A 27,140-nucleotide genomic window follows, 5' to 3' on the forward strand; every position below is an offset into this window, starting at 1 on the left:
GTTCCCCTCCGTCGGGTTTGATGAGGTGGACGGGCGTGTGGTTGCCGCATCTCGCATTCCTCCGTCCTCTCTCTCTCTCTCTCCACGCAGCAGCAGCAGTCCTTGTCTCTCTATCTCTCTATCGATCCCAGCTTATCTTCCCGTAAACCTGGACTTTTTTTTTTTTGCTCTCCTGCTCGCCTCGCCACCTCCTATATACCCTCCTCTCCTTCCCCCTCATTGCTTATCGATCAGCCCGAGTGTTCAACAAAGTAGAGAGCAGGCTGTGGTTAATGTAGAGCCGGGCCAGAGGAGCGCTGTTTGCAGTTTCGTGTATCGTCTTTCCCTTTTAATGGTCCCAATCAGGCTCTAATAGACCCTGTGTTAGGGCGCCGAGGCACCACCACTCTCTTCTCACTCCTCTCACCTTTCACTGCTTCTCTCTTCTCCTCATCAAATATCTGTCTTCGCTGTAATGTACTCTATGTCTTCCAGGTGCATTTTTAGCTGATGAGTGTTGATTTCCCTAACTGTATAGCTGTCGTTGGCAGATTTATTTTTTTTTCATACATTTATTCATCCAAGGAAGGACTTCCTTCTGCTGAGTATGCACACGCTTCTTTAGCAATGTCCTGCTTTGCATTTTTGTTTTTTTAAAAACAGTAAATGCACATTCATTCCTGGGAGCTGCCCAATACGACCACAGTCTGCTAATTTTGGCCACTGGGAACTGCCCACCACCAGGAGCACAACTCGTTCATTGTGTCCAGTCTTCTCTCAGTCACTGAGCACATTGAACCGAGCTCGGTTAAGTGCTTTGCTCAAGGGCAATTTCTTTATTAGTAGTTGTTGAGTCAGGGAAAAGTGTCTCTCGCTATGTGCTTTTACAGCTTTTGCTTGCCTTCCAGGGATTTCAATGGCTTATGAATGAAAAGTAAAACAGCAAAATAAAAGAATAAAAGTGCAAGCGCATAATCGCCGTGGGAGACGGGGTGGCCACCTCCATATTTGTAATGACTAGTCACCAAATGCCTCCAAAAGCTAAAGGTTAATGTTCTCCCCTCAATATTCAGTTGAGCTGGATGCTCGCTGACCTGCTCCCGCTTCCTGTTGGTGTTCATGTCAACCAGCACTCGTGAACACGACACAGCTGTGCACGTGGCTTGAGAGCACGTTCCAAAGTTGTTGGCCATCCTGTGTGCTCCGCGGCATGTTCAGTTGATTACTATGGCAGGTGTGCTACAACATCACCGATACACATGTTAACTATAAACCAGTGTGTTACTGCTCACATCTGGTCGGTTCTTTTTCAGTGTAACAGGCTGGTGGATGGTCCGAGTTTCATTAAGTCACTGCTGTGAGCCGTTAGTGCTTTATTTTAATGCATTGACGGCTGTTCATTAACTTAACCTTAAAGGTCCAGTGTGTAGGATCCAACGTGAGCCGGCAATTGCAAAAGCGCAATAAAGTCGTAGGCGCAACGGAAGTCAGGCGGCGGCTGGTGGTACAATGGTGTGGGGACTCTGCAGCTCACGTAACCACAAGTTTCACAAGTGTGCCAGGTAACTAACCGGATAACCTGCGGGAAACAAGAAAAGACACAAAGGCTCCCTCTACAGTCAGTGTTTGGTTTGTCCATTCTGGGCTACTGTAGAAACGTGGCGATGCAACACGGTGGACTATGTACAGTAGATATGAAAGGCTCATTCTAAGCTAACGTGAAAAACAAGAATTCTTAGTTTTAGGTGATAATACGCTGATGAAAACGTAGTTATGAATATGATATTCCATTTCTGCTACTAGTTCTCCGGAATGCTACGTATAAGGGTATCATGTTACAACACTAAATGGTTATAGTCGGTCTGTAAAACTGTAAAACTCTTAAGGTTTTTACTTCATCAGACTTATTGTTAGTGACGCCGCTTTGTTCCCAGCTTTTAATCAAGCAACTAACTTGATGAGTACGATTTCACGATTAATAAAATAAAATGAAAAATGATGATGATCAGAAAGCAGTTCAGCTCCAGTTTAAACCATTTGCTTTAATAATAATTCATTAACACACGTATTAGTTTGGGGATGTGGTCCATGGGACACAAACTGTCCCTGAGCTCACGAATCTCACAGCGGAGCCCGAGATACACAACTTTTGATTACCCTTTAACACATCTCGAGAGAAACATTCTAAATTCAGATAAATCTAAATGCTAATAGAGCAGGCGGCTTGGGAGGCCGAAGAAGTTAAATGTGCAGAAAGCAGGTAACGGTGCAGCAGCAAGATTGCAGTGCTCAGTGTTGATGCATGCAGAATGAGTGTTTATGTGGACCATAGCTTGTGGGCCATATATGTTTGGACGGCATATAGAACATGTGGCTATAAAACAACTTCCAACTACTATAAAAAAAGCTAGTTCATGTGCCTCAATAAGAAACTTCACCATTACTAAAGCTCAGCCAACAAAGTCACTCTCACAAGTCCGTCGTGTCTCCTCCTTTCAGTGCTGTATTTCTCTCTATCTGCTGTCATTCTATTCATCTCTTTGTCAGGGTAACCCTCCCTCCCTTCCTGCCGACTTGCTACTGAGGTGTGTGGGTTGTTTCTATAGGAGTCCAGCTAGGTGTAACCTTTCTGCCCCATGGCACCTCACTGGGATCCAGGGCTCTGGGCTCAGCGTGAACTCCAGAATTCTTCCAGAAAGAGAAGCACAAAGAAGTGACCTGATGAAGACAGAGAGAGTGGGAGGGAAAGAGAAAGAGTGCTACCGGACAGACAATTAGAAACCTTAGGAGCATAGTAGGCGGTCTCCCCAGGCCAGAATACACTTGTTTCAGAGACTGGCAGGCAGAGAGTGAAACCAGAGCGCGAGGGAGATAGTGTGTGCGTGGGCGTGTGTGTGTGTGTCACAGTATTTTGCATTCACACGCCCAGCGGTTGTTTTTCCCGAAATGAGACAGTACGGCGGGTGCCCGCAGGCGTCAATATGACCATTTCTATTATTCAGAGCTGATTACAGCGCTAAATCGTACGGCATTGAATGCTTTTTAATGAGCTTTGAAAGACAACAGAGAAAGTTTGTCAGCTTTTTTTGTTTGTCTGAATGTGGCCGGCGGGGGAACAGGGCATATTTGCGGGAGTGATTTGATTAGTGCGCTGGTGTGCGAGGAGCAGGTTGCAACATATGTGAGCGGTGAGCCTGAAGATGTGGAGCCTGTGTGCCGGTGTGCATATGACACGTGATGAAGAATCCTTTTATGTTTTGCATGTGTGCACAGTGTTTGTGCGCGTTATATCCACATAAATGTATGTGGATTTATGCGGATATATTTCGGTATGGTCCATATATCTGTGCAGCAATTATATTTAGTATTTAAATAAGCACCAAGTGCGTGCGTGTGCGTTTGTGTGTCGCCTTGAACATGACTGATCGACTTGTGGCTTTATGGTGATCGTTGAGTAGTACACACACACACACACACACTTATATATGTGTATTGATGAAAGGCCCGAGCACTATCCCAGCATCCCCCATGCAGGCAGGGCACAGTGCACGTGGGTTTTACCATTTCTCACTGCCCTCATGTGCGCACATCAGACACAACATACGGAGCGCTGACAGCACAAGGTCGACCAGAGAGAAAAAAGGGAGAGGGAGCCCTTGATAGAGAGACTGAGAGAGAGAAACACAGACTCTGTGTCTGCTCGCACATACGTAACCTGGTTAATGTGGCTTTTCTGAGGTAATCTTATTTCATACATCTCAAGTAAACGAAAAACATGGTTCCCACAATCAGGTTAAAGGATTACGAGTAATCTGGTTAATGTAGCTAGATGGGGAATCTATCACTGATGTTAAGGGTGGGCGATGTGGAAAAAATATTATATGATTTTTTTTCCTTGTCTAAAAATATATGCCCTTTTGACATAACACCACACCAAAATCCACTCTCAAACACTTTAAAGTTTGTTTAAAATGTCCTTCAATATTCATCAGTTACCTTTCCAAAGATTTCTCAATATCCACATGAACCACTCTTTCCATTTGTGTATATTAATAAGATCCACCACACAGCACTTATTAAAAAGAAAATATGTCACTTTTAAAGCCGGTTCGTCTGTTACTGCCGTTATTTCCTTCTTCCAAAACAGTGGCGAAGAACACCAGGATCGAATGTCAGGAGTTGAGTTTTCATTGGAACAGTATTATGAGGGTCTTTTTTAATGTAATAGTCTCTGGTACAGCTCTGCTAAAAACACTGAATCGGTCAGCACGTTGGAGTCTAAATTGACGCGTCATTCATGTCAATTGCGCCGCCTGGCACTATTTTGCGTCTACTCGCGTCCATTTGCGTCTTTGCATTGACTTTGTATGTAATCTAGTTTGGTGTGAACGCAGCATTTGGGTGTTCGATCTATAATCCTCGCTCGTCTCTGACTCTGGCTGCTTTAAGTAGAGATGGAGTATATTGCATTTGGGAAGATATTTATACAGCAGCGGCGCTAATCATTTAGCAGCAGCACTGCGTCGCCGTATGCAGTAGAGAACTGCAACTGATATTGTCATATCGTACACCACTAACATGACGTTGCGTACATTCTTACTGCAATAGTCCGTGTCCCATATATTACACTGAGAATAACTACAACTGCTGACACCTAAGGATACGTTCAACCAACCATTAGGTTAGTTAGGTTATCTTTGTTTCAATATACCTAGATTTCTTTTAAATAATATTTCCAACTGGAAACAGGGTGGAAAGTTTCAGGAAGTAGAGTTCTACAAACAGCACATGACCAGATCTGCTCTTCTTACTGATTAGCACCTTTCACCAGAGACTGATACAGAGTGAAATTAGCTGCTGTAGTGATTGGCTGGAATTAAAACCATGAACCTCTTGGGTACAGGCTTGAAACCAAATGATTAAAAGCATTTGCGAACAGAAAAAAAAAAGTCTCCACTCAAACTAATGAATTTCTTTCAGCTTGGTTTTCAGCTCCTTGAGGTAGATAATGAAGGCTGCAAAGGGAGTTCATAGATTCAGTCAAATACCAGATTCAGAAAAACTGAATCTGGTGTATTACTAACGATGGTTGTCACGTTCAAGAAATTTGCGCATGACTGGGGGAGACCTGTTTTGGTCTCCCCCACCTCCTAAAAGATGTATCTGTCTCTTAAGGTGCTGAATGCTCCACTCAGTTCACCAGCTAGTGGCTACCTTTGTCTGCCTGCTGTTTTGTGCTGGTTAGCTAGTGTAGCGGGGGAGTTTTTATAGCTTTTTCATTGTAAACCGCTGCCTGCTGTGACTGGCAACGAGGTTAATGTGAGCGGTGCCACTGAAACAAAACATTGAAGTTACAACCGTAAAAAATAAAATAATGACCTGAAAGACGCTCTAAAACACTGAAGCCGAATGGAACCGCAGAGTCTTTGATAATTCTCTGTGAATTCATCAGTGCGAGAGGCCCCTTTCAAATTATATGTAGCCATTTGGCCCATAATGTTAAATATGTATTGGTGCAGCTTGAATATCTGGTTAGAAGCTTTACAAAGTTGTCAAAAATGTTTGTGTTATCATATTATCCTGCCCAGTAATTTAAATCTAAATCTCTGTAACACTTAAACTGGTTACTGCGTCAAAAATATGGTCTTATCAGTAAAATTGGGGATCAACTATAATTGAATCTTTGTACTGAAAGTTCAATAGTTGAAATGAAATATCCCCACGCCACGTCCATTCCCCAAATGATTGGATTAAGGTCTGACTCCATCAGGCGTGCGTCCACCGCTACAGACCAAAGGCACAGATGGTCTCGCCGTCCGATTAGCTGGCCGTCAGTCTCTCTGGCTTCATCTCCACTGCACCTCCTCTTCTATCGCTTCCTCGGGTCTGAGCAGGTGTTTGGCCCGCAGTTAGAGTCCAAATCAGATCCATTTCATCTGTAATCAGCGGGAGCCCCTGGCACTGATGGAAGAGATCAGAGCGCCGATCAAAGAATTATAAGCCGACCACGCCTGACCGGCCAACCGTGCCATGACACGGACAAGGCGAGGTGTGTGTGTGTGTGGGGGGGGGGGGGTGATGTGGCCGAGCGAGCAAGAGCTACAGTAGGGATGAAAGGAGAGAAGATGGAGATTTGAAGGCCTGCAGAATCTCCCGGGGGAGCGACATGAAAGAGCAGGGTTCTGGGGCGAGGTGGCAGCGAGGGAGGAAAAGATGTTGCACTTCACTCTCTCTCATGGGAGGACATTATTTTATTTTTTGACATTTCCATCAAGTGGAAATAGATTGTTTAAAGTCAAATGCGGTGCTCCGTTCCGCTTCAGTCTGAGGTAATTAGGATGGGAGGTGAATTCCAATCTCCATGTGAAAGGAAAGTCAATGACATTAACTTGATGCAGTTGAATTGCTAGATGCCCCGCTGCTGGTTAGCAAATCATTAATTGTGTGCAAATATGGGGAATCATGTGCTCAGATGCATGAAATTTGATGGGCGGCTCGCATATTGATGGTAGCAGTTTTAAAGGGTTATTCCAAACACTTTTTTGAGACGATGATAACATCGTGTTGGATGTTTCAGAAGGACTCTGCTGCTTGCATGGTCACGTACTCTTTCAAATTAGTTCTTACACACATTCACACACTGCAGCATGCAGCTGATCAAGCAGTCTTTCATCTGTGCCAGCACATCACCCACACACGCAGCCATAAACACACAGCTCTTTAATGTGAGTCGGTCAACATAAAAACGCGACACCCATTTTTTTCCCACCTATATTCTCAGATATGCTAGTCAATGCTATCACTTAGATGCAGGCTCACTCGTGCTTGCTATTGCTTTAAACCTTGCCTTCAAACACCCACTCCACCTGCTTTAAATGTCCACGTGTGTCTTTGGACGAAGACTCTCAGATGCTGAGTATGGTGTGTGTGTGTGTGTTTCACTGTCAATGGAGTGTCCCTGTTTGCTCCATTAACTTCACACTCTGAATAAAAGCTCTGTTGTCTTCATCTTTCTTGTCACTGTATGGGGAAAAGCTTCTCAGTGTAATGCGGAACCTTTTTACAGAGAGTGCGAAGAAATAGCACAAAACAGTTAAAGTCCTTGATGATGTCCCTCACTTCATATCCCACAAGTCATCAATTTAACAGGGAGCGCTGTAACATGATATTTATTTCATTCCGGTTTCATGGCCATTTTGCTCTGTACTTGAACCGAGAACTCTGAAATCTCCTCTTTGATATGTTGCACAAGCCGAGCCATTGTATATTTTTACATTCATATTTCAGGCATTATTTAGCTAGAGCTGCTGAGCGACTTAAAGCGTGTGAGTTTAGATTAAAATCACCAAAACGTTTTTTGAGGGCTGATCTCTCATCTCTGATCAAAACCTTTCAGCTGTATAAAATCATATAAATTGGTGAAATTATCATATGATACATCTGCTTCCAAGGCTGTCTGGTGGGTTCACAGACTCTCAGATAACATCTGAACCACCAGAATATTAGCTGAACTCGGGTTACAAATTATCATTTGGCAGTGAATCCTTCTGTGTGGAAAGATATCATGTTTTTGCACAACTGGTCTCGAGCTCTCTCTGAAAGTAAAGTTCAAAAAGCTGAACCGTGGCAACGATTAAACTGTTCCTCCTATAGGACCCCATTTGTCTTTTGAAGTGATATCCTCTGGATGTGTGACCCCTCCCTGGTCAAAGGTCGCAAAAACACCATCACGCTATGAAAGTTATTCTTGTCTAGTCGTACAATTCTTTTTAAAAACAAGTCAAAAAACACATGTTGGTGCAATGTCATTTGATTGAAATGAGTTGATTTGTACTTGTTTCTCACTTCTACAAGCAAGGGCCTAAAGCAGCTCTGCTAACTCTGCTAACCTCAGCATGCTAACATGCTCACTGACAAGCTGAACATGCAGAGTTCAGCAGGTTCACCGTGTCAGCATGGTGGTAACATATGCTAATTAGCACTAAACACAAACAGCTGGCATTGATGGGAATGTCATTAGTTTTGCAGATATTTGGTCGTAAATGAAATGAAAACTTTGACATAATGATGGCGTTAGATTAAAAGTCAGGGGATCGCCAAAGTAGTGTTGTAAATCTTGTAAGCTGCAGCTTGTGACAAATAAAACCTGAATGTTTTTGTACCAAAAATCAATGAATAATTGCGATAATGGGGATCTCAATACATGAATGTTTCAGGACATTCTATTCTATAGTTAATGAGACATTTTACAAGTAATTAATGCTATTCATTCTTCATAGAGAGCTATAAGCCTTGGTTTTAATAATAGTTAATACTGAGTTGCATTGTCCCATGATGCTCTCTTTAATATTTCAGAGGCTTTCAGCACTATACAGTTAGTTTGTTGGGATCCTTTTTTAACTTTTCAACTGAATGAATGTTGAAAAACGGATATTGGCAGCCTCAGAAATTCCTACGTGTCCAACCATTCATGCACCAGTGCTGCTCCAACCTCCCGCTATAATGAATTCATAGTGAGGCTAGCGCGGCATAAAGGTCCTGGAGCCGCTCTCATCCCACCGTCCACAAGGTGTGAAATCGTTTGATCCAGTTTGTTCTGTTTAGGTGAATCAGCTCCGGTGTGTGTGTGTGTGTGTGTGTGTGGGAGAGTTTGCACTTGTGCGTATTTGTGTGTGTTTTCAAATGCTCCCGGAGCAATAAAAGGTGGAGGGAAAGGGTAGGGGACGGGGTTGCAGGAAGGAAGGAAGGAAGGAAGGAAGAGAGCTGCTGGTAGCTGCTGTGTTTGTTTTGCAAGGAAGCGAGAGAGGAGATGATGGGGTGGGATCAGTCCTTTTGTCCGTCCTCCTGTGAGGGGAGTGGTTGTGTTTGTGTGTGTGTGCGTGTGTGTGTGTGCGTGTAGGGGCATTTACGGGTTAATGGACATTAAGTCTGTTCCAGTGTGAAAGTCGGGGTGGAGGGCGGTTGGTGATGCTCCCTGGCTTTCTAACCCACAAAAGGGTCAAAGGTCGGGGTTAAAAGTCATACAATGCCTGGAAGGACTAGCAATCAGCTGGGACTGCACCAGAGGTCAGTGTGTGTATGTGTGTGTGTGTGTGGTAATATGTAAGGAAGAGTAGGAAAATGCTGCCAGGAAAGGAGTGGTGGGGAACATGAAGGGCAGAAAGAGGACACCATAAAACATAGCGATGAAGAAAATAGGACAGAGGGATGGGGGTTGAAAACGTTCTTGTCTTCCTTTTTCTCCTCCGACATCCGCTCACTTCGAAGAAACGACCCTGGTTTGCTTCTCCCTACAGGGACTCATCTTACCTCCCAATGCACACTGATAAGAAACACACGCACCGAACACTCATGCACACATTCAGGCAGAGAGAAAAAGACACCCACACATGGGCGCATATACAATGACACAAATCCACAAGCACAGCCAAAACACACACACACACAGAGCTCGGCAAGCTAATCAGAACATGTGGCCTATTTCTCTCTACGTTTTAATGAGCTCTCCATTGTGGAGTGCTGACTGATATTATTAGGCTGCCGTGTCTCAGCTCATTAGCTAAACCAGGCTCAACAACAACACCAGCAGCTAAAAGATGATTTGATACCACCTGCAGAGTTATGTGTCACCACAGAAACTTAAAGAGACAGCGGTGAGAGACCGAGCAAGTGAGTTCATATGGCCGTCGGGGGAGAGCGAGGCTGAATCCCGCTTCTTACGACACAACGAGGGATCATAAGTCAGTTTGATAGAAAGAAAAGCATAGCAAAGAAGAATGCATCATAGGCCGAATTTAGCCGTCTCCCCTTGGCGTTTATAACGTTTCCCGCAGGTGTGGCTTGGTTTCATTGTGTCATTTTAGCAGCACACCGGTGACAAGTGAAGAGATGTAGTCAACAACACTGAATGGCAATCATCTGCTCTTAGTTGACTGTAATGGCGCAATTTCCTGTATTGGCACTGTGTGGAATCCCTCTGCTACATGCTATTAAAGCAGCTAAATGAATCCCACTGAACTGAAGAATACTTCTTTGTTGGTTTTTAAATGGTTTGTAGAGTTCTACTCAAGTACAATTTTGAAATGCATGACTTTTACTTGAAACCAAGTACTTTATTCATTTAATGTATTATTGCTACTTTTACTTTAAAGTAAAGCATAGTAAATAATCTGCTTACTTCTTCCAGCACTGCTTATGGGCCACACTGGCCGTGGGTATGAATTGTTTTTGTTAGATACAACGGATACATTTCAGTCGACATTTATTATGTAAAATGATGTTGTTTTACGCCAATGGCATTGAGCCGTTCTTTATTCATTACATACTATTTATCCAGCCCAATAATGTAACCTGAGTTAAAGCTAGGGTTACAAATACATTTTAGAAACTATTTTGTTATATTTTTGGAATTCACATTCCGACTGCAATCCAGAAAATCAAATCAATGACATTTTTTTTTTTGCTCTTATAAAAAAAAGGTTTATTTTAAAGAGATCCTTGTGCTTGCGATACGGCCTGATCCCGTACTGTACGATAGATCTATCTGGTGTTGTAATTGTGCTAACAGCTGAGGAAACCTGCACCGAAGGTATCTATGAAGGCTCTACTGTTAACCCCAGGCTTTAACTGGCTTTACAGTTCAAGTAGACAAGTCAACGAGTCTACAGATAAGTGGGCCACGATGACCTTTCTTTAAATCCACTTTTTGCTGTTTTGGTCAAAGAGGGTTTCCTCGGCATGCACGAGTTGAAAAGGGAACATCCTCGACAGACAATATTTTAAAGTAGTCCTACCCTATTAATTAAAAGGATTTTAAAAACCATTATTTCCTGGATTCTAAAATCAGCATTTAGTTTAACGCTTTGACAATATTGATAGTGACAAACACTTGTGTTGTACGACTTGCAGAGAAAAGGAAAGAGAGGGAGACGGAATTAAAGAAAAGCAGAGAGAGGCAGAGAGCCGAGGGAGAGGAAACGATAGCGATGTTTACGTTGAAGATTTTAAGCGTTTTCTCAGACAGATGCCTTGTTTCTCTGTTTTCCCCGCTATCCTCTTCCTCCTCATCTTCCTCTGTAGTGTTTACATGCTGCCTCTTCTCTTAATCCGGCCTACAGGATCTCCACTTCACTTGGTTACCTCTCAGTACAGAGATGAAAGGGATAAAAAAAAAAAGAAAAGTAAGCCTGTAAGCCTCCTTCAACGTGTTTTTGTTTTTTTCTTTCTCCGTAACTCTCCCCTCCAATTCTGTCATTCTTTCAACCCTTCATCCCTTTCTCCGTTCCTCACTCCCTCCCTTCCCACCTTTCAATCTCAATCTCAATCTCAGCTCACTCAAGCGTTGGCCGGCGAGGCCTCCAGCATCGATCCAATAAAGCTGGTAGTCGGCACTGCAAGGCTTGAAGTGCTTTCACCCAAACCAAGCATTTAAGCACGCTCTTTTAGCCGCACGTCGCTATGATCTGATCTGGGCTTGGAGGGAGTCTGGGAGGTGTTTTTTCTTCTTTCAGCATTTTCTTATTTTCCTATCAAAATTCTAATCAATAAAAGTCACATTGGTTGGACATGGGCACACACACACACACACACCTCCAAATCTCAATTACCTTCACTAAGTGTTTTTGTTTTTGTTTTTTTTGCCAGCATTTTAATTTAGTATTCACTTGTGGGAATAGGTGAGGGAGAGGGAGGCGGAGACATACAATGTGCTACAAGTACAGAGGTATTTTCTGTCTTTGTGCTGGGTTAAGGTAAATACGGTTTGACATTTTGTGTCTGTTTAAAAGTCAATGTATTCCCATCTCCAATGAGCGTGCATCATCAAAGGCGTCATTTCACTCGCTGATACGCAGCAGCAGGTGCAGAGGGGAAATTTTAGCGATGGTGTGCGTGTGTGTGTGTGTGCGTGTAACTCAGTTTTTCAATTATTATGAGGATATTTGGTCCTCAATAGAATGCAAACATTAAGAACGATCCATCATGCTTCATTTCTGCAGTGGTTAGGTTAAAGTTCAGTAATTGCTTTAGTATTATGGTCAGAGTAATTAGACTCGGTTTAGATTGTGGTCAGTGAGTTGGAGACGCAGTGGGTTTACTATAGGTCACCTTTACATTTAAATTAAACCCACTTTTAGAAAAAATACTTCATTTCACCACTGCCAATGCTATGTAGCCATGCAGATAATTTGAGCACTGAGGTTTTGACCTATACATATCTGAGATTTCTGCTGCCATTTGAATACAACAGAAGCAAACTGAATTTTCTTGTACTCGCAGCATTTTAAAATGGCATTTAAATGTAACTTGTGTTACATGTGTGTCATTATTTTGCCCACAGTGTCCCATGCAGGTACTATTAGATTGGAACTACTTTCTACCAAGAACAAAAGTTAATATGTGACGCATATGTTTTGTTAATTATGCTTCAAACAAAGTGCTTTTCAGATAATGGAACAGTTTTTTAAGGCCAATTTCCAATGGCACAATCGTATGGTGTCTTTTTCAAGTGCAACACCGTGAATGCCTTCAAGGAGGGATTGTGCTCCGTATTTGTACTTTTTATTGCGTTGAGACTACAAAGACATGCAAAAGACACAGAGGGATCAGGAATGCAGCCAGGAGGGGGTAAACACATTACCTTTGGTAATTTAGAATAGGCACTTTAACACTTTGTCCTTAGACGACACGTTGTAAAACCTAGTTTGTTTGAAGCAAACTGAAGCCTTTAGTAACAGGGACAGGATCTGGTGGTGTTGCATTTCACTGTTGTGAGCTAGACAAATAAATTGTTTTTTATGTAATTTCAACCCTTTAACCAATAAATCAGTATAGATTGTTTTATAATAATGACCGTTCATGAGCAGTCATTGAAGAATAATTATAGATTTCTTTTCTTAATCTCCTACTTGTCATCATTGATCGAGGATGTTTGTCAGCACAGGTGGCTGCAGGATATCTACGGATGGCACCAGTCCAACGTAATTAAGAACTATATTTAAAGTACTGCTAATGAAAACGAATGACTCTATCGAAGGCTGTTCGTGGTTGATTTGACAAGTGACATGTTTCATCTTGAATTAACACATAATGTTACTAATTGATGTCCCTGAGGTCATACAAAATGATAATATGACATACATTAAAAAAAGTTGAATGGCTGCCATGTCCTCACAAGCATATAACAAAAAAAACTTGATAGAGTGTCATTATAGGCGTGTAAGTACTATTTTAAAGTGAAATTCCTCTTCTCGCCCTGTGCATCAGTCTCACCTGCAGCACCGTAACAAGTCAATCATCCTGTGCTGTTATTGGACTCTATTGCCACTCTGTAGCCGCACACTTGACATGTTCATTAGGTATAAACCAATTCATTTACAACACGGTGCTATTGGATTGTCCTTGCCTCGACATTCGTTTCCCAACACGTTGGCATTTGATGCATTGCCAGCGCCAATTAACTTTGATAACTCAGCCCCAGTTTAATATACTGCTGCTGAATTGGCTTGACAAGAGCGCGGCGATAAGCTATTTCTGAGCTTTTTGAGTGCCGATAGCTGGATTATCGCTCAGAGTGAGGGAGGGCCAGAGAAAACTTTCCTGCATAACCCCCGGCCAAAAGTCATTAAAATGTTTTGTTTGTTTTTGTTGGCAGAGACACACACACACACACACACACACACACACACGCACGCACACACAGAGGCACATGCACTGATTGCAGCTTTGTCCTTATTGGCTTTAATGATTTGCATAACTCATTTCTGTTTTACATTATTGTGGATTTTGATGGCCATGTGAAATTTGATAGTACATGTTTTCAAAGGGACAAATGTATCTTTCAGTGCAGCTTGAATGTGTGAACCGTGTTCTGTGTGGCTTTTTGAAAAACGTGCAAGTTGTAAATACTGTTCTGACAAAATAGTTTCTGATAAACAACCAAGCCAATAAAGGAAGTGAATTGCTGCTTCCTGCTGATGTGTTGTTGTTTTTTTTCTCCCGGCAGGCTGCCAGGAGCTGGGCCGCTCTCCTGTCCCTCTCACCAACTGATTTATCCCCCGATCCATCACACAACGCCAGTTCCAACGAATGGGAGCTGATATGGGAGCTATGGGCGGGACAAAGGTCTTGCTCCTGGTGTTTCTGGTTGGATGGGAGAAGTCGCTGGGTCTCAACTGGAACCCAATCCCACGCAAGACTGTTCGGTACCAGGGTGAGTGAAGCGGTGTATTACAAGCTGATAGAGGAGTTAGACCTCAGGGGGCTTTGAAACTTTTAAGTGAAAGACAGAGTTAAAGAATACATTTAGATAGCGGCAAAGTCCCAATAGAATGAAAAATAGCTATATTTTCCAAGTTCTAATCCTATATGTCGCTGCATTTACTGCTCATACTGTCTCCTGTTACCTGCTAAAGATTTGTCCGTTTTTCTTGTCTTATATAAAACCCTCACTTGGCCGTTAGCTTGGATAACTTGGAGAAGTTGTATTTTATTTTAATTTGACCATGTCTTTAAGGGCGAAGGGAACTATGTGATTGTAGAAGCTTGGTTAATTAGTGATTACTCGCAGGGCTAGATGTTGAACTATTGTAGCTGGCATACTAACCGCTGGCGTACTAACCACTCGTGGGACTCTAAGCTTCGTTCTATTTTCTTCGTACTATTGGGGCTTTGCTGGACTCGCTAACTGTTCGTTACAAGCGTGGAGGCTTGTTTGGTAATGGGACAATAAGTACACACGGTTTGTTTAATGTATTTGTACCACTGACTTCTGTTTCCTTACAGTCTGATTATCTGTCTCAAACTATTCCTCCTTTTTGGAGCAGTTTATAGTCAGACAGAGGGGTTGTAAATAAAAGTACACAGTGCAACACAGCAGCTGGCGCACAGAGCTTCCATCTCCGGCTCTCATAGTTCAATACTATCAACACTGCAAGCTATTGGTGAACATCCAAATTTGCATGTCAAAGCTCACCAACGTTGAACCTGACACAAAACATGAACGCATATTTACTTTCCTTGCCTCGACCAAATCCACTGAAGCCAGACCTTAAGGCGGATTTAAAGGACTGACAGCTGTTGGAGGAATCCTCCAAGTTGGCCCTGGAACGATTAATCTGGTCAGACATCCGATACAAAACCAGTAATTGCAAAAATGTATTCCGTTACAACAACCGGGGAGGATTTTCCATTAAATCAGAGGTAGATGCTTTCAGATTTTGTAAAGAGATCGACCCCAGGTAAAACAATACATCAGTCTAATCCTAGCGCTCAACTGCATTTGCACTCTTTATCTCGGCCGTCCTCTGCAGACAAACCCGACTGTCTACACTGAACAATGCCAATTGTTGCAAGCTGAGGAAAAGTCTTTTTTTTTAATCCCTCAAAGGAGAAGTACTGCATTCTATCACTTGGGGATTATGGAAATTGTATTAAGAGAGAGGAAAAAATATATGGGATAAAAAAAGCTACATTTTCTCACCTCTGTGTACCACCTATTCCACCTTTCATCCCATATCTATCTCTCCCTTCCCTTCTCTTCCTCCCCTTTCTGTTTGCCTTTTATCTCTCCCCTCCCCTTTTTTGCTTTGTATGCTGCGGCTCATCGCATGAACTCGTAATGCTCTTATGGCGTTTTCACAAAGAGCTCAGATTTCAGCCGCTCTTGAGGAGAATGGCGCTGGGTAGCTCTGGGGTGTGGAGATATTTCAAATGCAGCTTTCACATGCCGCCCCCCCCCCCCCCCCCTCCCCCTCCCCCATACAGCCATCCTCCTTCCTCTCATCCCTCCATGCAGTCATCACTGGCGTTGTGTCGGGATGTGAGGACAGAGGATGTGGGGGGGGGGGGGGGTGAAGCAATCGATAGGATGTCAATACATTCTGGAGAAATGCTCCAGTGTGAGCCAATGTTGGCAGAGTGGCCCTGCTGCACTTTGGCCAGAACACACTTGTGGTAAGGACACGCCAGACGGGGCAAACTGGGACAGCTGCACACACATGGAAGGAGCAAAAAAAAAAATACATTTCCAAAAAGTATCTAATATTCAGTATCGTTCTGGAAAAAGATTGGTGAATAAATCTGTCTGTAGAGACGAGATAACTTCCCTTCGCTTCTTGTGCATCTTCAACTTTTTTTGTCATTAATGTCTTCGAAATAAAAGCCTTGTCATGAAACGGCTTCTATCATACTTGATTCGAGTATGACACTCGAGTGCAGAAGGATTCTTGACGTAAATTGATTTGCATTGGAAACAAGTGGGATTATCTTACCCGTTTGACAGATTTCTCCACTTGGTTAAAGAAAAATTTGATTTTCAGGCTCAATACTGGGTAAAATGACTTATATGGATGGGTTCTTGCCACGGTGCTGAGGAGATAGGAGAGAGACGAAATGGAAAAACAAAGCTGCGGAAAGAGGAAGGGAGGGAAGGAAGGATTGGAGGAGAGAAATGAGAAGAGAGAGGAGAGCGATATCATGGAAGGAAAGCAAGAGATTCAGATGGAGAGACGTAGAGAAAGACTGGGAGAGAGAGGCCAGTCACTAACTGCCTTAAAAGGACAGAAAGTAGCTTCGGTGGAACGACAGAGAAAGGAAAATACACACACACACACACACACACACTCTCAGCAGGCCACTTGCCCTGTGCTTCATTTTGCATGGAGGCATCTCCCTGCACAGACACACAGCTTCAATATTAACGTGTGTGTGTGTGTGTGTGAGAGCTGCTGTTTGTATGCAGTGTGAGTTTACAAGACAGAGAAGACAAGCGATGAAAAACCAGAGTGAGAGAAAATGTGGGGGCACAGAGGGCGTGTGTGTTTATACCTATTTGTGTAGAGAGAGAGAGAGAGAGAGTGTGTGTGTGTGGGTGTGTGTACGTGTAGCTGTGTGTCTATCAGTCTAATCCCCCTTTGTTTATATGTGTGTGTGAGTGTGTGTACTGCTTAGGCTGGCAGTCTGAGGGATTTGGAGCTCCGGGCCGTGCAGGAGTGTGTGTGTGTGTGTGTGTGTGTGTGTGTGTGTGTGTGTGTGTGTGTGTGTGTGTGTGTGTGTGTGTGTGTGTGTGTGTGTGTGTGTGTGTGTGTTGGCTGGGTTATGCTGGGGCAGAGATGGTTGAAGAGATAATATTTCCCCCCCCCTCCCCCAACACCAGCACCCCCACCCAGCAATTACATGAGGCTTACGCGAGGTTGCAGAAGAAGAAATACAATCATCTTCTCTATCTCTCTCTCTCTCGCTCTCTCTCTATTTGTCCACCTTTTATTCTTTTATTCTTTAAAAGTCACATTTTGACATTTTGAATTGTAGGTTGCTGTTATTCTTCGCCACCCACATGTCACATTTATTGAGGAGGAAAACATAACAGTCGGCTCCTATTGAGACATTTTATGTACACACATTATGTATGGCCCTCATAGAGCTGCTAATGAGCGCTATAAATTTGCATACTTTTCTTTTCTAATTACCGACATAGTGCATGTATCGTGATTTCTTTTCACATTTATGTGGTTTGTATTTCAAATGTATGTTCATTTTGTACAAGTTTCTCTGTAATATTTTTTTCGCTAAAGGTCTTCTCATCCATACTTTCTCCCTTAATGTTAAAGGAAAAGGCTGAGGTTAATCCATTGCTCTCTTAGTGGCAACAAATCCCAGGAAAAGACTTAAGACTTAAATGCTCTCCTCACAGCACCATACTCCAGTCAGACAACAGCAATTCGACCTCGCTAATAGTCGTGGAACGCATTTCATGCAAACTCTACAGATACAAAATGATATGAATCGAAAACGTCTTTGTTTATCTTTCCACTGTTCCAACAATCACCAACTCTAGTTTGAGAGTTTGACAGAGAGGCTCAAGTAACGACTGTAAGAGTTTCCCTGGAAGTCTACTAACCCTGTTTTCCGGAGAGCTCGTTACATCGTCACACGAGAAAAAAAAAAACAGAAAGGCATACTCCTACCGAAAATTGGGAAAGGAGCATATTGCCTATTTTAGAGGGTTTTTCCACATTTACAAAAAAAGCCTGACTTGAGTCCGAGTCCTATAACTCAAGTCTACACACCTGCGAGGATCAATTCATTGTTGCTTCTTTTCATAGGATTTGTTGGCAATAAGAAAAAAGTTAAAAGTTCTTCTTTCTGACTTGTTTTCTTTCTTTTCCATTCTGTCTCTTAGACTGACCTGTTCTAGTCTTTTCCCTCCTGTTTCTTACTTAATTGGTCACAGCTGATTGGAGCATCCATTATGTTGTTTTAAGCTGCTTTCACGCACTTAACCTGGCCTTTTGACGACAGAAAACACTTCAGCTAATAGCAGCGCTGTCTTCTCCCACTCCTCCTCTGTCTTTTTCTCTTTCCCTCTCTCTTTCTGGCTTTCTCCTGTCGGGTTCATACACTCAACCACACAAACACTCCTTAACCCAGCCCAAAGACAGAGGCCAGTAAGCTAAAACTATGGCAAAATGCAGCAGCTGTGGTTAAACAAAGAAAGGAGGAAAGAATGAGAGAGAGCGGAGAAAGAGGGAGGTGAAGAGAGAAGAAGAAATAGAGCCCTTAGAAACTTGATATGTTGTTTGAAAATCTAGCCAGCTTTGATGCAGCACATGCATCTTTAAAGAAAAGTTAAAGCAAAGGCTCTCCTCCTGGTTTAGAAAAAGAAAGATAGAATGGCGGGAGAGAAATAACAGAGCAGAAAGAGAGTGGAAAAGGGCCAGGCCTCTGACCTCCAGAAACCTCTCAATCTCTCTCTCTCTCTCTCTCTCTCTCTCTCCCTCTCTCTCTCTACCTTTCTTTTTTCCCTTTCTTTCTTTCTCTCTGCCGTATCTCCCCAAACCCTCCAATTACAATAATGAGCGGTTGAGAGCGAGGCAGAGAGAGGCTGTGCGTGACTGGGAGGATAAATGGAGGAGGAGAAGGGAGTGATGGAAGAAGGAGATTCATCACCGCTTTTTATCTGCTATGAGTGTCACTCATCCCCTGACCCTGTGCTGATTGGTCAGGGAAGATTAACAGCCGGGACCAGATGTCAGGAGCTGGAGCGCTCTCTGTGGTCACACTGACTCTGTGGAACCTGATGTGTGAGCAAGTGGGCATGTGGATTAAAATGAAAATGCCACTCGAAGGCCGCTCTTATCCGAAGCACCTTCTTGTAGTAGCAGTGCCCTCGTTGACATTATAATACAAAAATCACTGCCGCTCATAGTCCCTATCCGTAACTCAAAAGCGTAATTTTTGACATTTGACATGTGATAACGGCTGGATTTTGTTTATCACATTTGACCAACACATTCTAACTTTTTTATTTTGTAAATTGAATATGTTTGTGTTTTTGACTGTGGGTTGGGAAAAAAAACAAGCAATTTGAACAGTTTGTGATTATTTTTTTTTTGTTGCTATTCTATGGACTAAATGATTTGACGCATTCATTTAGTTCTTGAATTTGACATTAAAGGAAACAAAACAACAGCCTAGAGGGAAGGTTAACCTGTTCATGCAGCATATGGGGATACAAATCGTGTTCAGGAATAATTAATTTGAGGCACAAGCAGGAAATCTACTGTGCCGAGTAGCTTTCTGAATGAACAAGACCACATGTTGTGACTCACATGGCTGCACATGTTTGCCTCCTCCACTGATTGTTAAGCAGGAAATTTCTATTTTGCCCTGTACGCAGAATAACTACACCATGAGTACCTTTCATTCAAAAGCTGAGTCATAAGTAGCGGTACTCAGCTGGACAGAAATCTACTGATTGAGGTGGTAGAACAGCCTTTGTCTTAAATCGCAAGCTCTTTAGGGTTGGTGATTCAAACCCCAGACTGGAGTGTCTCCAGTTTGAGGACGCGAGGGGCAATTCACTGTTCTTCTGAATCAGCAAATGTATATAGTTCAGTGAATCAAATTCACAAACTACAGCTGTGCCAATGCTGCACCCGTTGAGCTCCACAGGCATCCGCCTATCTCTCTTTGTGTGTGTGTGTCATCACCACAACATTTTTCAAAAAGGCCTAAGTCTCCCCAGCTGGTGCCCGCTGCTGTACCAGTCATACATGACGCTGGAATGGAAAAACCTCACTTGTGGCATCAACCAGCTCTTGATGATTTGTTCAGCTTGTTGTGGGCTGCAATAGCGACCCCCCAGCGAGCTCGGCTGTTTCAAGCCCCCCCCCCCCCCTTCCGCTTTCATCTTCCAACTTCCAAACCCCCCCTTTGAAAACCATCCCCCCACTGGGCTCACTTGTTCCGTCCTTGTGTTAATCCACTTTTACCACTTCCTCTCCTCCCACTCTCCCATCCCTTCATCTCGCTCTACCAATTTGGCTGAATTCAATCGCTCCGCATTGCCATGACTGTTTGTGAAAAACTGTAATAGTGAAGCTGTACGGGAAATACAAATGCTCCATAATCGACAAACAACGGCTTACACGTATAAGCCATGCAGAGACTAGTAATTATTTGGCTTAAAAACGTGTACTTTCGTCAGTGTACTTGCTATTATTCTTTATGGCATATTGATCCAGTCACAAGCGACTTAAGTACATGAATTCCTTGTGTTGAACAATCCTATCAATCTCATTTATTCTTATTTTACAATGGCAGATCATCCATAATGACCTAAATTCACTGCACAGTTGACGGAAAGGTATTATTGCCGATCTAGCTCGTACAGGCATGTATATATTTCCCTTTCTTGTGTCTCTCTGCTCTCATTCTGTCGCACACCTGACTCTCCTGTGAACTTGTCATCTGTTCGGCAGACAAAGCTTGTGCATCCACGTGGGAGTGTGTGTGCCTTTGTGTGCACACTGTTGTTGTTTTTCCTTCAAAGAGGGTACCTGCTCAGATGAGGATCAGACGAAGCTCCGTGTGTGCACACGCTCGGGTATATCTGCATGTTTGTGTGGGTGCTGCACAACGTCTCTCCCTCCTCTGTCTGTCTGTCTGTCTGTCTGTCTGTCTGTCTGTCTCTGCCTCGCGCTCGGTGTTTGTCGCCGCTTCAAAGCTCTCCCTAAAATAGGCCTTTAATCATAGTTTGGTGAGTGCGTGGCTCGGCGGTTGCGAACTATAAGCAGAGGCTGGATGTATTTATAGGAGACAGGGAGCGGGAGGCTGGAGCTCCGCTGGAAGGCTGATGGAGGCAGATTACAGAGGCGAGGCCGGCCGTGAAGCAACAGGCGCCCCCACCCCCCCCCCCCCCCCCACCCCCCCACCACCACCTCGTCCTCCTCCTCAACCCCACATTGGAGTTCTGTTCGGTTTGGCTCGGTATGATTTGGTCTGTGCTGGATGGTGCAGCTGTGACATGACCCTGAGATACCCTACAAGGAAGAGTGGCCATGCACGAACCCATGCAAGCACGGAAACAAGCACTTTATACACATACCCAAAATGTCTTTCTGCTGCGTTCCACCTGTTGATGTCACCTCGAAGCTACCAGGGTTAACACAAGTTGTTGCCCGCTTTCCTAAGAGTCACATGGTGTCACAGCTTGATTAGCTTCAGGAGGCCTGCGATGTGTAATCCTCTTGATAATGTTTTGTCTGCAGTTGCATTATTGTTCCGTGATACTGCAGTTGTATAAACTGGTGCTGGGTGACAACTCTGCCGTGTGGTGCACTCAAGGGCGCTCAAGCAGAGGCTTCACACTCTGTCATGACCCGAGTCGGAAGATGTTATTCCAAACAGTCCTGTTCAAAGAAATGTCTTTGACTCTGAATAAAAGTAGTACAAGTGCAATTTTAAGGTACTTTCCTCAAATACTTACATTCTATGTTGTCCTGCTTCAACATTTCAGAGGGAAATATTGTACCTTTTACTCCACTAAATGTACCTTTACTTTGAAGATTATGATTATCATAATCTTCAAAGTAAAGGTACATTCACCAGATGTATTACATATGGTGAGTTTAAAGGCATTATATAAGGCACTGAGCATAAGCTAAACAAGAGTATATTTTAGTAATCTTTGTCTCAACAAGCTAGAACATTAACAAGCTGCCCACACACATCATCATCTTTGCATCACTAATAATAATTAAATAATAGAATACATAATGATATATGCAGGGGACTTTTTTTCTGCAGTATGAGCACTTTTGCTTTAAATACTTCTGCACTTTTTCTTAAAGCAAACGTTTAAATGGATTTTTGCAAATGGTCTTGTTTCTTTGCTTAAAGAAATAGTTTGATATTTTGGGAAACATGCTTAATGGTTTTCTTGCCGAGAGCTGGATGAGAAGATTGATAGCACTCTCTGCAATGTCTGTACGCTAAATATGAAGATTCCGCCAGCAGCCAGGGAGCTTAGCTATATCATAACTTGTCATTTTTTACACTTAAACAAATGAGATATGACATGTTTATGTGGGAGCTTTAGAGGTGCTGGTAGGTGGACTTTGTTACCTTTGGACAGAGTCAGGCTGTTTCCGCCCTGCTTCCTGTCTTCATGCCAAGCTAAGCTAACCGGCTGCTGGTGGAGGTCAAGCTTCACTGGTCTTTGGCAAAAAAAAAAGGTTCACTGTGATGGTTTATCTTTCTCAAGCATGTTTCAGGTCCCTTTGAGATGAAATGAAATGAACGACTGTCGGAAAGGAAGGAAATCCATCCAAAAGAAGAAATGTCAAGTATAGCCTCGAGCTATACACAAATAGCTTACTCAATGAGCAAACATTTTAGTTTGATGCCTCTATGTATTTGTTCCAAACTTCGACCGAAAAACAGTGATAAACATTTTCCCTTTTAAATCCCCAACATCTCTTTATTTAAATGTGTGTTGTGTTATCAACAATATATAATCCACCCACTTGTGTACAGAAATGCTCATCATTTTTACATCACAGTCTCAAACGCATACACAGCCAGTGGAGAGGTTTTGCAGAGCGGTGATTGCTGAGCATTTCTGTTTCCAGTGGTACTGACCTCGGTCGGGCCTTTTGAGTTGTCTATCATCTGCATTCTCCCTTTCTATTCTGTCTCTCTATTTACCCTTTTGTTTGTATTTCCCCTCATCTGGTGGACTCATTATGCCTCTCCTCGTCTCTGCCCTCCATTTCTTATTCATGCTCTTTTATTTATATTCCCTCTCTTCGTTTGCTCCCTACAAACTGTTGTCTAGAAGCATCAAAGGCCTTGTAATTTAACCTAAACCACTCTTACACACACACACACACACACACACACACACACACACACACACACACACACACACACACACACACACACACACACACACACACACACAAACAAAATCCTTGAAATGATGGAAAGACTCTCAAGACAGTCCGTTAAAAGCTGTAAACAGTTTTCAAATATCTTCCATCCAACAGTGTTGTGTGCTGCACTGCTGTATATTCAATGCAAGGCGGGTTGTATAATATGCATCCTTTGTGCTTTGGAGTACATCGATTTTAATCTGTTTTTTTTTCTGCACAGTCATTATTAGAAGAGAGGATTGCCTCTTTTATTTTGGCGTTCAATTCTCCACTGCTGTGAAAACATCAAATGAGAGTTTTGTTAAACCTACAGATGTTTACATAAATGTAGACATACATTCAAACTCACACACTGTCCTTCAAAAAAACACATGTATACTTGTTCACTTGCACATAAATAGTGACGAACCACAGGTGTGGACAGCCTTGTGTCTGTTACAGAGACACCCACAGTCACTCAGGTTACAGCAAACACACACACACACACACGCACACACACACGCGCACACACACGCACACAGCAGGTAGCCTCAGGGCTGCCACAGAGTGGTGGCAGATGGTAAATGCTTCTGCCCGTATCGCCTCTTAATGACAGAGCCGCTGATCACTTCAAACAAGCCACTCGGAGCAAAACTTTCTCTCTGTTGGTGGAGAGATGCTCAAGTCACTGAGCAGGTACCCTGGAGAACTATCCAGGACTCTGCATGCAAGTGTGTGTGTGTGTGTGTGTGTGTGTGTGTGTGTGTGTGTGTGTGTGTGTTTGTGCAAATGCAATATGTCTTTCAGCTTACCCATCAACTTTATGTGTGTGTTCAGACGTGCACTGATTTGTGTGTGTGTGTGTGTGTGTGTGTGTGTGTGTGTGTGTGTGTGTGTGTGTGTGTAGAAGTGTGTCAGCTCTGGAGTTTTCTTGCCTGGCTGTGTGGAACACAGCAGATGTGCTCAGTTCTCCCCTGAGGATGCTGCCTCTCTCTCTTCACTCTCTCTCATCAAGCTCCCTCATCCGTACATACCCTCCAATGTTTATACACCGCTGCTCTTCACATAATAAGCTGACTTCAGTACTTATCCCTCGTTTCCTCTATCTCTCTCGCTCCATCCTCCCGTGCCTCTCACAACATGCAGCATTTTTTTGTTTTTAACCGTATCTTGATCAGATCTATATGATGTTTGCTGGGTGTTGTTAACACACATCCACACACACACACACACACATAAGCAGCATGGTTTTAAGTGGAAGGGTGTAATTGTGCCAGGATGGTCAAAATGCTTTTTAAGAGGCTCTTAGTGTTTTTCAGAACAATTCTGGAGTTAACAGCTAACACTTTAAACGTGTTGTATCTTTTCACATGGAAATGGTCCCATTTAAAGTAGACATTTATCCAGGGTATAATTTCAGGTTTTTCAAAAGTGGGGTCTCAAACTCAAATTACGTGGGGCCCGCTGGTCCAGTTCTCCAAGGGGGCCACTTGAGCACTCTGTGGATGCAAAAAAACAAAGTGGTGACAAGCTATTAGCAGTTAGACTCAACTTGCTAAATGTTAACGGAGCTGTATTTAACATTCAGAACATTAATATAGCAGCAAACAACTATTATACTTTGGGAGGCTGTTTCAAATAGTCACAGGACAGATGTCTGGCTGCAAAGTACAGTATGTGCCCAACATTTTTGTTTGTCTTGATTCTGGCGCTACCATTTGTCTCTAAAATGTCTTGATGTTTTGCGTTCCGTTGACAGCAATGTTGATTCACTTTGAAAATGTAAAGCATCACTCGTGTGCAGCAGGTATAGAGAGAGATAACACTGTATTTTTGAAGCCAATAAAACTAAATCTTCCAGAAACTGGCTTTAGGTTGAATGCTTTGGTTGAAGGTTTCGGCAACAGGCCTCACTTCTAATCTCCCTTTCTTTTCTTCTCTCTCTCTCTCTATCACACACACACACACACACAAAGCTCCTTCATCCAGTACATATTGCTGCATGTCTAAAAGTCTGTTTAGTCCCAACTAGGCCACAGCATCACATGAGCAGTTAGTCACACCATAAATCACACCAGTTCCTGCCGTTCCCTCCCTGGATTTCAGCTGCTATTTTCAGTTGGGGAAACAGCGAAAGAAGTGAAAAATATTCAAGCTGTCAAAAACAAAAAATGGAATATTCTTATTCAATTTATGAGATCGCATTACGTGCAGCGCAGGCTGTCGTCGCCTCGCGTTGTGCACACGTTCTATCAGCCCCGATAAAGTGCGAGGGAGAAGACAAGGTGACACTACAAGCAACAAGAGTGTGGATAATGAAAACTAAACACCATCCTTTCTCTCTTTCCTCCTGTCTTGCATCTGCTCTGCACCACTAGTTTGTCTGTATGCTAGTCAGGGGATTTGAAGTGTGTATGTGTGTAGGTGTGTGTGTGTGTGTGTATTTGGGCGTATTTATGTATGTGTGTGTGTGGGAGTGAACAGCGAAACAGTGGGTGCATCTTTTTTTTTAAGTTTTGATGGAAAAAAAAGTCAGCTCTGGTTTTTCAACAAACCCTGCCGATGGGACCGCGGAGAGACCATTTTGTGATTTTCTCATAATGTTTTTGAGATTGTTTGTGTTCGTCTGCAAGTGCGAAAATCAGAAACAATCCAAAAATGTGGGCACTCCCCAAAACGAATCAGACAGTCCTGAGATAAATCACATTGAGTCAGCTAGGATCAATACCTGGGTTTACAAAGAGGCTGATATTCCGTTAATACTCTTGAGTGATAGCCTAATCAGAGTAAAAGGCCTCATTTAGGCTTTTATTAAAATGTGATTTGCATCAAGATGTGCAACACAGATAATGAACAATGTAATCACACCTGCAGATTTACTCCCATTATCAATGTTCTTTTGCTCTGCATTCTGTCCACGTCGGCTCTCATTTTCCCTTTTGCACTAAAGTCTGTCTCTAAATCCCTGTTTTGTTGTGTATAGGTGCTCCGAATATATAGCCTTGATTAAGCTGCTCTCTTCTTAAATGCTGCGGTGCTGAGTGTAGGAGTTCTTTAACAATCATTAGTCTAAAAGCTGTGTCCAATTGAGGCAAAACACAATTTAGGGGGGTTTTATAAAAAACAAGATTAGCCGATTTTCTCAATTTGAAAATTGCCATTCTTAATGGAACGTTTATTGAACAAGTGCATGAATACAAACCTCTTGTTGACTGGCTCGATAACAAACTACCTTTTAAAGCTCCCATTAAAGCGCTGGATGATTGAAGCGGTTGACGGTTGCTTTCTTTTATAGATAACAAAAGGTTTAGATTTTGCAGATTGCGCAGACTTGCAGCCATGTCTATCAGTGTGAGATTATGGTTTCATCAATATAGTGCTACTTTAAAAGCTCTAGATGCTGCCTTCGCTCTGCTGTTAGATTCATAACTTTAACAGCACACGTCACTGCACTCTTCATCAAAACAAGGGCTGGAAGGGCAAGTGCAATATTGCTTCTTGTTTATTTGCACAGCTTCTCTAAATAGCAGACCACCTTATCTCTCCTCTGACATGCAGATCTGGAACTTATCAGGCTTGCCTTGAAGACTGGCTTCTGCTCTAGGTTCTTAAAGTAAATACAGAGCTTGGGAAGCTCTCAGTGCAGTGTTCCATCCTGCAGGAATCATTTACAACAGATCCTAAAGCTAGATACCTCGGGTAGTTTCGGCAAACTTAATTATGAGTTACAACCGTGGGGGCTTTTAGTACGAAAAATGTTTTTTAATATATCATCAGTTTAGTTGATGTTGTGTTGATTGCCAGCCAGACAGTGAAGCTAGTATTTTGTTGACCTTGTGAGTCTTGAGTGTGAGTCAGCGGGCCTGAATGTGGTCCTGCAGATACCTACTGTAGGTACTACCACAGAGGCAGTTTTAAGTACTTCGGTGTTTATATTTCTGCAAGATACAGTCACGAAACTGTATAGAT

General features: G+C 42.9%; 1 protein-coding gene across 1 annotated transcript in view; it reads left to right on the plus strand.

The window, feature by feature from the left end:
* Positions 1–14,064: 14,064 nt before the first annotated feature.
* Positions 14,065–27,140, plus strand: part of sema4c (sema domain, immunoglobulin domain (Ig), transmembrane domain (TM) and short cytoplasmic domain, (semaphorin) 4C) — a gene marked incomplete at both ends in the record, with an annotated part of 35,943 nt that continues 22,867 nt past the window's right edge. The window contains one exon of the mRNA XM_079160545.1: positions 14,065–14,188. Coding sequence (XP_079016671.1) covers positions 14,065–14,188 — 124 coding nt within the window. The remainder of the gene's footprint in view (positions 14,189–27,140) is intronic.

The sequence above is a fragment of the Pholis gunnellus genome (assembly GCF_910591455.1).
Source record: "Pholis gunnellus genome assembly, chromosome: 6".
In the NCBI taxonomy this organism is placed as follows: Eukaryota; Metazoa; Chordata; class Actinopteri; order Perciformes; family Pholidae; genus Pholis; species Pholis gunnellus.